This window comes from Chanos chanos, chromosome 2 (genome assembly GCF_902362185.1).
Source record: "Chanos chanos chromosome 2, fChaCha1.1, whole genome shotgun sequence".
NCBI classification, from domain to species: domain Eukaryota; kingdom Metazoa; phylum Chordata; class Actinopteri; order Gonorynchiformes; family Chanidae; genus Chanos; species Chanos chanos.
In genome coordinates this window covers 9,736,272-9,751,271 of record NC_044496.1, presented here as the reverse complement: position 1 = coordinate 9,751,271, position 15,000 = coordinate 9,736,272, and the positions used below count along the sequence as shown (strand labels likewise).

The 15,000-nt window shown below is 42.1% G+C and overlaps 1 protein-coding gene across 1 annotated transcript in view; it reads left to right on the top strand.

Moving 5' to 3' along the window:
- The window catches only part of brsk2b (BR serine/threonine kinase 2b), a 96,731-nt gene that overhangs the window by 37,205 nt on the left and 44,526 nt on the right, over window positions 1-15,000 (top strand). Inside the window, exon 3 of the mRNA XM_030766100.1 lies at window positions 10,569-10,663. Within this exon, the coding sequence (XP_030621960.1) occupies window positions 10,569-10,663 (95 nt within the window). The remainder of the gene's footprint in view (window positions 1-10,568; window positions 10,664-15,000) is intronic.

The window sequence follows — 15,000 nt, the reverse complement described above, 5'->3', positions numbered from 1 at the left end:
GTTTTTTAAAGTCCTGGAAGAGGACGATGACACGCTATGTGTTGAATGTGTGAAAACCTTGTTAGTCAAGAGGCGATCCGCAGCTTTCTGACTTTTTTTGGAAAGCAGATTAAAAAAACACACACACACACACACGTCCTGTGTTATAATTTGATATTACAGACCTGAGAATCTCTGAGAGTTCAGGCACTGCTGATGAAAGGTTGAATGTGTTCAGTACGCCACTAAGACAGCATCAGGTTAACGGGGCTGCTCTTCTCCTCATCAAAAACCCAGACAGTTTGGACATTTCCAGTTCAGTTACATTACCACTGTATGATTTGCATCATTGTGAGGATTTGTGGTTCTGATCACTTCTTTTATTAATTACACTGTTTTTCATCACATTGCAGTTTAAAAAGATGTCTAAAAATATACAACGTTACTAGATTGTTTTTGCAGTAACTTTTCATAATACATGTGTAATGAATTTTGATTTTTATCTCAGAAATTGTTTTTTTTTTTTTTTCATCTGCTGGTGGAAGAATCATAATATGAACATAAAATATGATTTTTCTTTCCTCCAGTACTCTACTTCATGTTAAACTGAACTCTTATGCAGAGTGTTTTAGCAATGGGAAAGGTCAGGGACTGTTGATGTAATCTTTCTTGCCATTTGCCTTTTCTTGACTTATGATATATCCTAGAATATCCATATTAGAAATAATGCCATAATGTGAAACTTCCACTGGTGATTTTAAAGCTTGAAGGGAATCCAGTTTATGTTTCTCTCTCTCTCTCTCTCTCTCTCTCTCTCTCTCACTCTCTCTCTCTCTCTCTCTCTCTCTCTCTCTCACTCTCTCACTCTCTCTCTCTCTCTCTCTCTCTCTCTCTCTCTCACTCTCTCTCTCTCTCTCTCCCTCTTGGGACTTGTCCTGCTTTATAGACCTCCCTCTTCCATTCATCATTTCATCATCTTCTGTGATGGAGGGAGAGAAGCTCTTTTAATTAGCTGATGAATAATGAATAGGGCAGGCTTGCGTCCCTCTGTCCCAGTGGGGTGCTGCTGCTTTTGGGATCTATTTTTGGGGAGGGAGGGGTTTCATCTGACGGTTGTGGTTATATATATGGTATATGGTTATGTGTGGTTATATATATGGTTTATCTGTCTGTGTGAACATTAGGAATTATTCATTCAGCTTTTTTGAAGACACATAGTGTTGTATATAGCCTAAATATTAGATTGGTGTTGTATTTTGAGTTCAGTTCTAATGTGTTTATGTTATTGTTTTTTCCTCTTTTCCATGCTCTCATTGGTGGGTACTCTTCTCCGTCTTTCCAACTGCAGGTGAGCACTGCCACCCCCCCCCCTCCCCCCACACACACACACTCCCCTCTCTTTCTCTCTCTCCCTCTCTCTGTCTGTCTCATGTCATGGCTCAGAGACTTGGTGTACGTTTGTCTAAAAGACAATAAACTACCAAATCATAAAGTGGTTTTTCAGTGACATGTAGACACTGACAGCAGTTTCTAACATTAGAAGCTGCGCTGTGATTGGCTCTCCTCCACAATTGTAGCAGCAGTGAGTGGGCTGCAGTGTTTCATTATCCAGTCATTCTATGACAACGTCATGTTTTCACTGATCTCCAAACAGTGCTATTTAGGCCATTCAGTGGCCTGTAGGAATTCCATATGTTTTGTTAAATGCACTCTTTAAAGGCATAGGAGAGTCTGTATGGGTAGTGCTATGTCTGTGGCTATTTCTCTCTGTGTCTCTCCACTTTCCTTTAGCCTGCTACACAAGGAGGCCAGAGGCCTCTCTGTGAATATGAACATTGTAGGTGCATATGTGTATAATGTGTAGTTGAGGGTATGTGTATAATTCTAGATGTATGTGTGTTTAGCTAAAGGAGTGTGTTACCAGAGATATGATGTGTGTATAATTTTCTGTGTGTGTGACACTAAATATGTATGTAGCTGAAGGTGTTTCTCTGTATGAATGATGAGTTGGTAATCAGCCTTCAGTGCTGTTACCTGTGTACTCATCCTAATCAAGTCACAGACCCCACTGGTCCTAGATCAGGCTTTAAGTTTAACTAGGGGATAATGCCACAGAGAGCATCTTTGTTAAAGTCTGTCTGACTTTCCCCTCCCTTACACAGTTCAGAGCTTCCAGTTCATCCCAGTTCAGCTGCACAATACCCCCCCCCCCCCTCTCTCAGTCTCACTTGCTGTGTTGTGCTTTAAATGATTCTGTACTGCATTTCTCTGGGGACGTGGCAGGAGATGTGAGACATCCCAGACCACAGAGGTATTAACTTACACACTGCTCCAACCCCCAACATGGTATATCAACACTGAGCAAACCGTAAATCTCCTACCACCGCTTAAACAAACACGCATGCGAATAGGGTTACACACATATACGTGTGTGTGCACATACACACGTACACACACAAGCACACACGCAATCATGGAAAGCCTTGTGCTTACACTCATGTAAACGAAATGCACACACAGCAGAAAAGAATGAGAGAGCAAAGAGACTAGAAAAGAGATTATGCTAATGCTTTTAGTGTGTGTACACAGTGTATTTGGGTGTATATGTGTGTGTGTGTATTTTAGTGTGACTACCTGTGTGTGTGTGTGTGTGTGTGTGTGTGTGTGTGTGTGTGTGTGCGCGCGCGTGTGCTTGTGCATGTACGTGTGCATGTACGTGTGCATGTACGTGTGCATGTACGTGTGTGTGTGTGTTTGTAGTTTTTAAATTGAATTATAGTGGAAACTACCTTCCTCATCCTGCTCTGTGTTCTCTCATCGTGATGGCTCTGACGGTGCAGTCCAGTTCAGTGCAGCTCTGTGTGAATATCTGGGATTCTAGAAGAGGCTTCAGAGAGCCCGTCTCCTCTAATCTCTCTCTCTCTGTGGACAGAGTGCACTAAGGTCACACACACACACACACACAGATAGAGAGAGAGAAAGAGAGAGAGAGAAGAGCTGATTGAGAGATCTGAGAGGAATGGAGAGGAAAGGAGATGAGATGAGAAGAGAATCAGCGTATTTACATGCCTACTGACCATTGCCTTTTTCATGGCTGATCACACACACACACAGACACACACACACACACACACACACACACACATACACACACACATGCCCAATATTTCAATATCATGTCTTAGTAAAAGAGAAGATTAACTTCACTTGTGCTTTACTAATCATATGCAATGTGGAAATCTGGTGGTATCCAGTGAATGGTTAGCAATTAAAATATGAAAATATTTTCAAATTACTCTTCTGTTATTCTTTTTCATTCAAGTGACACCGGCTAATCTCTCTGTTCTCCTAGTTCTTGTAAACATCCATGGGTTTTGTGAGGTTTCGTTCAATCACTATGTTGAAAGAAAACTCTGGTCAGTTACTTCTGTCGGAGAACTCGGGAAACATTATCAGAATTGTGCTACTACACTGGTTTTAAGCATCAGAATATCCATTTGGGGGGAAAATGTATATGTATGTATATAAGTAATTTATGTACTGTATGTATGACCTGGACTACACTGTCAGAGACATCACAATACATACATATACATATACAGTACAATGTGTATGTATGTGTGTGTATTTATATATATATATATATATATATAAGGGGGGAAAGAAGAGAATGAGCACACACACACACTAACACACACATACATACATATACATACACACACGCACACACTCACACACACATACACATATATATACATATATTTTATGTTCTGTGTTTCTGTGTTTGTTGGTGTAATCCTTTTCCCCAGTCCTGCATTTAGTTTTGAAGGAAACAAAGGCAGTCAATCAATATTTTATTGGCTGAGTCAGCTGTGCATATATGTCATTGGATAAGAGGCTGTATTAGGGAGGGTCACATAATGATTGACAGTTGGGGTTTCATCTCTGTAGGTGGGAGCTCTGTGACAATCAATAGCTCCTCAGCTGATGTGGGTGGATACATTTGATAAGGCTGTTCCAGCTTCTTCTTCAATTACAATATTACAAGCTGTGAATGAATGGTACATTGGTGAGCCTAGTGATGTGTGCAGATGAATCTGAACAGTTGCCGTCAGTAATAAAAATCGTAATACAAAAGCATTCAAGTAACTTGTCGTTCATAAAAGGAAATTTTTTTCTTAAATAATGCCATCAACCAAGCAACTACATTCATCTACCACCACCTGCCCAAATCACACACGCCCTCACACCCACCCTCCCCACGCTCACATCTCTCTCCGCCTCCTACTCAACCCCTGGAGAATCATTTGGAAGGTCCTTTGTTACTGCTGAATGGAGCGCTGAAGAGAGGGATGGGGAAAGAGGGACACACACACGCACACACACACAGTGAGAGAAAGAGAGGGGGGTGGGGGGAGAGGGAGAATGCAAAAGTAAAGTGTTTAATGGAGATCAGGTATTTAATGTATGGAAGATGGTGGGGGTGAGATAATGAGCTAGCAAGCGTTGATGTGTTGATTTAGCTGCTGTGGCGTCGCTAGAGCTAGCTTTTTCCTCAGAGAGATGTCAACAGCTTCTTACACAATAGAATCCAGCATAATGACTCTCTCTCTCTCTCTCTCTCTCTCTCTCTCTCTTTCTCTCTCTCTCTCTCTCTCTCTTTCTCTTTCTCTTTCTCTTTCTCTCTCTCGCACGCGCACACACACTCGCTGGGACACCTCCGGATGCTGGACCATACACTGGATTAGACAGAGGGATTTAGGGTTAATTTACCATACAGAAAATTAATACCATGTAGTACCTTTTTATAAGACTCTGAGCTCAGTTTTAGTTTAAAACTGATTTTAATTGATTCGATTTTAAATATTATTATTTTGTGACTGATCAAGCTGAATTCGTGAAAGCATGTTCTCTTAGAGGTGTATTGTGTTAAATGGTGAACTGGGAAGAAAGGTTTAAATGAATCCTAACATATGTAGGGAGACTGTCAGTAGAACCTTTGCTGTTGTGGCAGCATTTGGCTTTATAAGACCAAGTTAAAGGTGTGTTGAAGGTCCAATCTGTGCCACATGTGCCAGCTTAGACTAGGGTTTAGGAGAACGCTGTTGGCCATGTTCTCTTGAGCGTTTGGGTGGCTACAATTACCCTTTCTCTCACGCTCATCATCCCTCAAGTGTGGTATGTCTCTTGGCTATGATTAGCAGCTTCTAGTGTGGAGAGATGCTTTAACTGCCTTCACACGTTACTGAAGAAGTGTTCGCTAGACTCACTCACCTTAAATGAAGTGGCAGCTCTAGAGGGGCATGACTTGTGAGTCTTTATGCATAATTTGGTATTGGTTAACCCAAACCCGGGGAAAAAATGAGGATACCGTAAAAAAAAAAAAAAAAAAAATCAATCTAGACTAATGTGTTATAGTGGCACACACAGGCACAATGGCAAGGTGAATCTGGTGCGGACTTGTTTGAATTTTTAAAAAAGGGCTTGGAAGGCAATTTGCGTAGTTCAATTTCAGTCAAGCCCTGATTTTTAGGTCCAGCATCCTAAAATTTAATTCTTAGAATAAAATTGTCAGATAAACACTCAGCCAGTACAAATGAGTTATATAAATACCAGCGTTACGTATGAGGAACTGTACAAACACCCAAAGCACATATGTGTTTGACCTTCGCTTTTCATTTGAGATCAGTCACTTGACCTGCTCACCTTTTGGATCTGTCTTTTGCCCTTAGCTTTGTGTGTGTGTATGTGTGTGTGTGTGTGTGTGTGTGTGTGTGTGTGTGTGTGTATGTGCACGCACGCGCACGCATGTGTGTGCGTGCTACTCTGTGGCCTGATGGTGGCACTGTTTTGTTCCTTTTTTGGCTCAGTGGATCAGATCAGCAGATAGCTCATATATAGATTATATTAACCAGTAACCGTTGGGTTGTCGGTTTAAATCCCAACAACCTTGTGGTTACTGGTTAAAAAGTGTTGGCTTTAAGGAGTGTGTCAGTTACTGGAAGGCTGCTGATTCAAACTCCTGTAGCAGGGCACTGCTGTAGTGACCTTGAGTTAAAGCTCATTTAAAGTTACTTAAGAAATACTGCAACGAGGTACCCCATACCCCTCCACGGGACATCCTTACAAAAGAGTACCTGGTTCTGTGTGTGTCGTCCCTGCTCAGATAAAGGTTGAATAAAATGAGGGCCGTGGTTATGGTGAATCTTGTAATAAAAAGATAATGCATGATGCAAAGAGCACAGTTATTACGGTTCAGTTGTGGTACTGATCGGACTCTGCTTGAGTTTCAATAAGTATAATAAATAAGGCTTTAAGGCAACTAGAACATAGCCTTTTTCTGTCTCAGTCAAAGCCAAGAGCAGGCAGGAGTGTGTGTAGCATCTGCAGTGGGCAGCATCTGGAGTCCTGGCAGGAGCCCAGTCATGGTTTTCCCTCGTGGGGATTCCACATAGAGCTTACTTGACTGCTCCCTTTCAAACTCAGCTTTTGTGATTCAAAACACACCATTAGTGTGTTTTTGAGGTGAATTTTGCTATCTGGTGAATCAGCACTTCACTGGTCATTTTTCACAACAAAGGCTCCTGTGAAATAGAGGCAGAGGACCCCTGGTTGGTAGAACGTGATTGATTTGTGCATGGAGAACCCCTGATTTGTAGAGAGAAGTGATTCCTGATTGTTATAGAGAATGGTCTTCTGGCAGAGGCTCACTGAAGCACCAGACAATCTGAATCAACACTGTATTCTCTATTATTTGTTGTTCGTCTTTGATTGATACTTGCCGTTTCATTCCCAGATGTGACGTTACACAGACCCAGGATCAGTCTGTCTCCCTGTTAACAGGTTGTACTCGGTCTTGGGGTCAGAGAGACACTATTGAAGTGTTTGAGTGTTGTATGCTGTTCAATTTCAGAAATATCTGTGCTATGCTCAACAGTGACAGAAAACATGTTATAAAAGGATTTGCACCAACTCGTTCTCCTGATCCAAAGTCTACAGATAAAGTTTGGACCTGACCTTCCCCATTACTCACTCACCACAGGCCATCTGACCATCAAGTGGGAGGGAGAGATAGAGAGAGAGAGAAGGAGGGAGTGTGTGTGTGTGTGTGTGTGTGTGTGTGTGTGTGTGTGTGTGTGTGTGTGTGTGTGTGTGTGAGAGAGAGAGAGAGAGAGACAGACAGAGAGAGAGAGAGGCGAGAGTGTCACAGACCCAGGGTAAGGTCTGTACCCTTAGGGACTAGTTGTGTTTGTATTTGGCAGATGGTATCTTAAATTGCTCTTGCGTCTCACTTTCTGACTGTTAGGCTTAGGCAGACAAGTAGGCTGAGAGAAAAGTGGAACAGAAGTGTTGAGGGGAATGAGTGGAAAGCCTCCTCGCCTGGTTAAGCAAACCTCCCTCTAACATATAGTCTGTGTTAAGAAAACAATGTAGGAGTTTTCACTATCAGCACAGACAATTTACACTCATGTGTGTATGATTCATTTTCCCATTACTGGATCATCAATCATAGCTTTGACAGCAGCAGATGGCTCATTGTAGCATTTCCAAATGGCTCCTCTCTGACAGTCAATCACCTGCAACACATACGCGCACGCACACACACACACACACACACACACACACACACACACACACACTTGTCATGTCACAGTGTCAGTTTAGCTTTCATAAATGTACTTTAAGATGAACTTTTTTATGTATTGTGAACTGATATTGGAATACAGGAGATGGCATTATAATGTCTGATGTACTCTGTGTGTACGTGCATGTGTGCGAGCGTGCGTGCGTCCGTGCGTGCATGTATGTGTGAAAGTGTGTTTGACCCAATAGTGTCAGATCCTGCTCAAGACATTTTTGTAGACTAACTGCTGGTTTACACAGAGAGACCAGGCATGGTTTGGTGAGACCTTCAAACTTTTGAACTGTCTTTCCAGTCCAATAGTACGCAATCAGTTTCAGACCCTGGTTGACCTTTGTGTACTCATAAACCTTCACTTTGATTTTACGACAAAGTGGTTGTTAAAGATTATTAACAATGATTATTATTTGTGGGGGGAGCCCTTTCAGTATATCTTCCTCTGCATTGATGTAAATAACTCAGATAAGAGTTATGTAAATGACAATGGAATATATGTACAGCTGAATTAGCAGAGAGAAAACCTCATTACAGTAGGGTACACTGCAGCATACTTAACCTCTCAAAAGAACTGAAGGTCAGCGTTCATTCAGCTCCCAGCGAGTGGCTGAATAAACATTTCCTCAGGCACACAAAGGCATCAGGTCTGGCAACAGACTCTCTAAGCTCATCTAAAACACAGAACAAAAAAACACAGGAATCTGTTTCTGTACAGCTGTTCAGTGGGATTTGGTGAAGGATGGTAAAAATAGCTACTTCAAGTTATGGAGGTTTTCAGCTCTGTGTGTGTCTGTCTGTGTGTGTGTGTGTGTGTGTGTGTGTGTGTGTGTGTGTGTGTGTGTGTGTGTGTGTGTGAGCATGCGTGTATGTGTGTGTGTGAGCGTGTGTGTGCGTGTGTGCGTGCATGTGTGTGTGCGTGTGTGTGTGTGTGTGTGTGCGCGTATGTGTGTGCGTGTGTGTGGGTAGAAAAGGGGGTGGGGGAAGCATGGGTAAAGCTCTTCATACCCTCCCACAGGCACTGAGCTATAAAAAGTAATTGAAAGATTTTCAGTGCCAAAACAAAGAGCGAGAAAAACGGCATAGATTATGTGTATGCGTGTGTGTGTATGTGTGCGTGTATGTGTGTGTGTGTAAGTGAACAACGTTCTCCTGAAGGTCAGTAATGAGCCCTGTGCATTGATCTGTTTGAGTGTGTGAGAGATGTTGAGACACTGATACACTCCAGAGCTGCTCTGAAGACATGGACATGTCAACACAGCACTAACTTTCAGGAGCCCCACATGCCATCTCATCTGTCCGCTATCATTGACGCAGAAAAAGAGATAGAGAAAGAGCGAGAGAGCATGCTCTACGTTTGGTGTGTGTGTTTGTGTCTCGACTTTATAAGGCACACACATATTTCACTTGCCGTGGTGATACTTGATGCAGTGGTTCGACTTGTCATTTGTGTTTGTACTGACACATACACACACAAACAGACACGCTATCCACACAAAAACCTCCTCCACAAAGCAGACTTTGCATAGTCTCTTTTGCTTCAGAGCTATCTGTCAGGTGGTTCTGGCAAAAGTTGTGAGTTGGTATCATGCCTGTTTACTTCCTATACAGACTGGAATCATGACCTGTGGGAGCTGGATTTTCTCCACTTTCTCATGATAAAACGTCCTTCATACTTTTCAGCTATTCAGATATTCAGAGAAACAGCTTTGAGCATGTGTGTGTGTGTGTGTGTGCTCAGTGGTATGTGATGGAGAGTTTTATTGCAACCAACTCTTTCCTTCCTGCGGAGAAACTCATACCTTTACGTCTCTCTTAACAACCCGTTCTGTTCTCTCTCTCTCTCTCTCTCTCTCTCTCTCTCTCTCGTCTCTTGAGTGTCTCTTTCACTCTCTTTCTCTCTCTCCCTCTTTCTTTTTCTTCGTGCCAAATCTTGACTGTTGGACAAAGCTCTTTCGGTGACTCACAGTTGCAAATGTATTCTGTTATATGTATGTGTCTGAATGCCATTTTGCTGTGACACATATCTGTCCAAGGCAATTGTACCGAAATAAAATATTCATCTGTCTCCGGACCCTCTCTCTGCTGGATCTGATAACCTGTATAAGAACCTGTAGATTGTACTCAGGATTGTCACACACATCTTATACAAGATCTGTGAGAAAGAGATGAGGAGGCAGAGAGTCCTTTGCTCTGCCATTTGCCTCTAATCACACACATGAAACGCAGAAAGAAACACAGGAAGATGTCAACTGGTTCCAGGTTCATGGTCCCCTGGTAACCCCAGATGGAAATTAACAGTTTGATATGTAGAAATCTGTTGAAATATGTATGAGTGTAATAAAAGTATGTGTAGCTGTGGCATTTTGCTTCATTCAAAGGCTTGTATATGACTACATAAGTCGGTCCTGAAGGACAGGGGTGGCTGCTTTTATGGCTGTAATGACAAAGACCCATAGAGGGATTTTCAGAGGCGTTTGTGCCGCTTTTGTGTGTATGTATATGGTCCCTGACATTTACTTAGATGCATGAAGTGCACGCTTGGCTTGTTGTTGTGAAAAGGTTCTCAGATTATGGATGACAGAGGTTTAGAAAAGAGCATTTTCACTTCAACGCCGCCTCACACTGAGACAGCAGTCCTGGGTCTGTTTCTCGTGTCTTTGTATGGTGTGTGTGTGTGTGTGTGTAAGTGTGTGTGCTTACACACGCACACACACACACACACACACACACACATCTCTCTCTGCCTATCTATGTATCTATCTATCTATGTATCTATCTATCTATCTATCTATCTATCTATCTATCTATCTATCTATCTATCTATCTATCAGTCAATCAATCAATCAATCAATCAATCAATCAATCAATCAATCAATCTATCTATCTAGTCCGTCTGCCTGTTTATTTTTATGTTTCTATGTATATTTATTGCCTCTCTCTCTTCTCACAGGTCTGGTGAAGTTGGGTGTTCACTGTGTTACATGTCAGAAAGTTGCCATAAAAATCGTCAACAGGGAGAAGCTGAGTGAATCTGTCTTAATGAAGGTAAGATCACGCTGTCTCTGTCAAAGTGAAAATCACCATAGTCTTTTAGAGCAGGACATAATGAAGAGCTCTCATCTCTCATTTAGCCCCATGAAGTATACACATTGAAATTGTATGCTTCAAATATTTAAATACATTTTATCCCTTAATGTAGCCTGTTAGAATAGCATAACCCTCTTGATATATGGGTGAAATGACCTAACAGAGCACAGTTTAATATTGTGACTGTCCGGTTCACTTTAAATGACTCATTTATCCTGATGTTACGCTGTCATAGCCGTGTCATCAGACCTACCCTAAGGCCAGCTGACAGATTGTGAATATGGGGAAGATTAAGAGTATATGTGACAGATATCAGGCCTGCTAGTTTTCCTCTGAGGGTGAGGAGTGATGAATGAGCCCTGAGGCTAAGCCAGTGGGTCATTAATGAGTCCTTTATGGTCTTTCCCTCTGACTACCTGACAAGATCAGAGAAACCTGCTCAGATCACAAAGATCTGCACGTTTCCCCGTTTAGCCCTACGGTACATCCGTACAGTACACGCGTACATCCACGCGTCAAAGACACACATACAGATGTCTTCATATACGGACAGGGGTAAAGGATGCTGAGATCCCTATGACTTTCTCACAGCTGTCGTTGTTGTTTTATACTGCTGCAATACTGCCCATGGGAGCTTACACGCGCGCGCGCACACACACGCGCACACACGCGCGCTCTAAACCGACAGCTTTCTCTCCAGAAGAGACGAGTTGATGGTTTTATGATTTGTGACTGTGCTTATGGGAGCTGTCTTGAGTCTGTCACTTTTAGCGATGGGCACAATGCACAGTCTCTGTCACAGAGCCGTTTGTCCTCTAATGACAAACAGTTTGGCAGTGTTTGGGATTTTCCTCCAAAAAAACAATGATTGTTTTAAATCCATCATTTTCTCATCCTTCAAATTCATCAATTTGGTTTGATTCCTAAGATCCGGTTTGAAATGAATCGTGAATTACACATTTTAATAACTGGCATGAATAAGAAATGGAAATCCTGAAAAGGGGGAAAACAAGCCTAAACTGTATTTAGAGCCTGATGGAATGGCGGACTTGAGGACTAACTTGTGAACTTGTGCCGGTGTTGACCTGGTGTTGACCACAGTCAATAAATGAGGGAGTTCACACACACACACACACACACACACACAAAATGCATACGCATGCACACACATGCACAAATAGACATATGTGCACATGCACATATGCACACAAACGCACTCTCACACACACACACACACAGAAACAAACACATCAGTATTTCTCTAAATTTTGGCATATTACTATGTTCTCATTAATTATCCTCTGTGCTTGAGGGACCCTGGGGAGTGATGGGAAATTGAACAGGTCTTAATCTGATTAAAGTGAACTGTCTTTCACGGGAAGCCTTCTTTATATCTCTGCACTGAGCAAACTCTCCCTTTCCTGCCCTCTCTTTCCCTCTTGCTGTTTCTGACAAAAACACAAGCCACCTTGGTTTAATTTATGTAAAAATGATTACAGTTATGCTTAGGCATTTTTAACAGATCTCTCTTTCTCTCTTTCTCTCTCTCTCTCTCTTTCTCTCTTTCTCTCTCTCATTTGCACAGACAGTCATCAAACAACAATTCACATGTTACCACATGCCTTTTTATTAAAAAAAAAAAAATTATATATATATATATGGCCAATTGCTTGCTTCTCTGAGCATTCTGGTTTTACTAAAACTTCATATGAAAAAGACATGAAATGAACTAGACCAGAAAGTCAGTCATAAAGGCACTTCACTGAGCAATGATCAAACTCAATGTACCCAGCCCTGTAGAGCTCTGCTGCTGCATGGACAAGAGTCAAAGAGAGAGAGAGAGAGAGAAGCAGAGATATGGATTTATTTTGGCTGTGCTTGTGGATTTTCTGTTGACAAAGCACACACTTTGTTTCTCAGCAAAACCTGTCCATGCATCAGATAGCCCGTTTGTTTTTCTCTGGACTGTGTTAGAAAGTCTGTAAGTGTCTGTTTCTCCTCTCTCTCTCTCTCTCTCTCTCTCTCTCTCTCTCTCTCTCTCTCTCTCTCTCTCTCTTTCTCCCTTCCTTTCTCTTTCTCTCTCTCTCTCTCTCTCTCTCTCTCCCTCCCTCCCTCCCTCCCCCTCTCTTTCTCTCTCTAACACTCTCTCTCTCTCTCTCTCTCTCTCTCTCTGTGTGTGTGTGTGAAACTAGCACTGTTCTTCTATAGACAGACTGCTGAATCAGCAAAGTGAGTGATTTGCGCCCAATTATTGACTGGCCTGCATTCTGCTGATGATTTCCTTTTGCTGTTAATGATAGGAGAAGTTGAAAATTGAGTGAACGAAAAAGAGAGTGGGTTGGGTGGGGGGGGTGATTTTCTCACTACTCTTTTTCCCATGACTTTGTGATCATCCTGTTATTGACTTTCAAACAGTTACCAGCTCATTAAACCCTTATGGATGGAGGGCAGTCTGGAACTGGACAATCTGATTGGCTGATGGCTGTAACTGTGTGTGTGAGGGTGTGTGTTTCAGATGGATAGTTTCAGATGTATGCCTTCTGCTATTGCCCCAGTCCTGTATTCTTCCCTTTATTCTCCTAATTTGACATGTCTAATTCCCCACACTATCATATGTCCCCTTCAGTGTGGTCCCGTGTGCCTATCTTTGAAGGTAAAGACTTGTACACATTACTGTATTTTTATTCTTTGGGAAAGAGAGCTTCACCTCTCTCAGCAAACGCACTGTTTTTCTGAAGTGTCTGATCTCGTTCCGTTGGCTTTCCATACACAATAATTCAATGGCTGTTTTGTCACATTTAATATTTATGTTTGAAATGGATTTTTATGGCCACTTCATAAATGCGTCCTTGATCGAGCTTGAAGGACAATCATTCATTTCTCCACTTCACAAATTGCTTTAGTGTTTCGACGCGATATAACACACACATTCACTTCCCAACTTCACAGATGCTAGATAGCACACATTTTTAATTTGCATATTTTCTTCAGGTTATGCTCGTGAAGCCGCTTGAATAATCGAGCCTAAACAGAATTTATAAAAATAGGATTTGCAAAGTCAGTTATTCTCATTTTCACCTCTTTCGCACTACGTTTTTTTAATCCCTTGCCTCAGATTAAACTTCGCTGATCATCAGTATGCCCAGCTCTGTTCCCTGCTGTCAGAATCCAAGCTTTACTTGCTGCTTTAACTACATTAGATGTCCTTCTGTGGTTTTTCAAAGTCCACGTATTTAAAAAGATAAAGCGATAGAGTGAGAACTATTCACACAAACACCTATTTCGTAACGTCTGTGGATTCAAAAAAAAAAAAAAACTTTAAATGCAGAATGTCCCTGACAGTAATGATCCTTCCCTCCTGTTGTTTTTCTTCTTTTCTAACTTTCATTTGACCTTTGAATAACCTTTCAATTCTGCACATGTTTTCCTCAGTAGCACACAGATCTTTCTGTTCTGTCTTTCTCACTCTCTCTGTCTTTTTCTCTCTCTGACACAGATGCACACACACGCACACGCACACACACACACACACACAGACAAAACACACACACACAAACGCTCAGGTCAGTGGGATTCCTTCTTCATTAGAGATGTTAGAGTTGTTCGGGGAGGGGTCAACAGGTCGCCTGCCTCGAAGTCTTTATTTTGTTTGTTTCTCAGGGTTTGATACAGTTCCCTTTTTACTAACAGCTCTGGCATTTACGTTGCATGTAGCCTCTGCTGTCCCCAGTGTGCGTCTATGAGTGTGTGTGTGTGTGTGTGTGTGTGTGTGTGACCCTAGGGAAAGGTAGTTGTGAGTGTCAGTCTGTGTCGTGCTCTGATCAGAGGCCTGGCATTTTGAAACGCTCTCCTTACAGAGTTCACTGCTGCCCTTCCCGACCCCTCTGGAGTTAATGAAGTCATCTATGGCATTTACCCACACAGAGTGAGAGACAGAAACAGAGAGAGACAGAGACAGAGAGTCTGACTAGCTCAGATGGATGAATGTCTGTTGTTTGGATTGGTTTGAATGGCTGAGTTTTAGTGGATGTGTGTTTCTATGGGTGTGTGTAATATTAATTGGTTTGTGCATGTGTGTGTGCACATGTTAACATGCGCGTGCGCATGTGTGTGTGTGTATGCACGCACTCCTGTGTGTCTGCGTGTGTGTGTGTGTGTGTGTGTCTATTCATGTGTATGTGTGAGTGTGTGTGAATATGTGTGAGTGCGTGTGAGTGCGTGCGTGTGTGTGTGTGTGTGTGTGTGTAATTTGCTGTAGGTTAAATGTGATGTTGAGTGAGTGTGAGTTAACACAG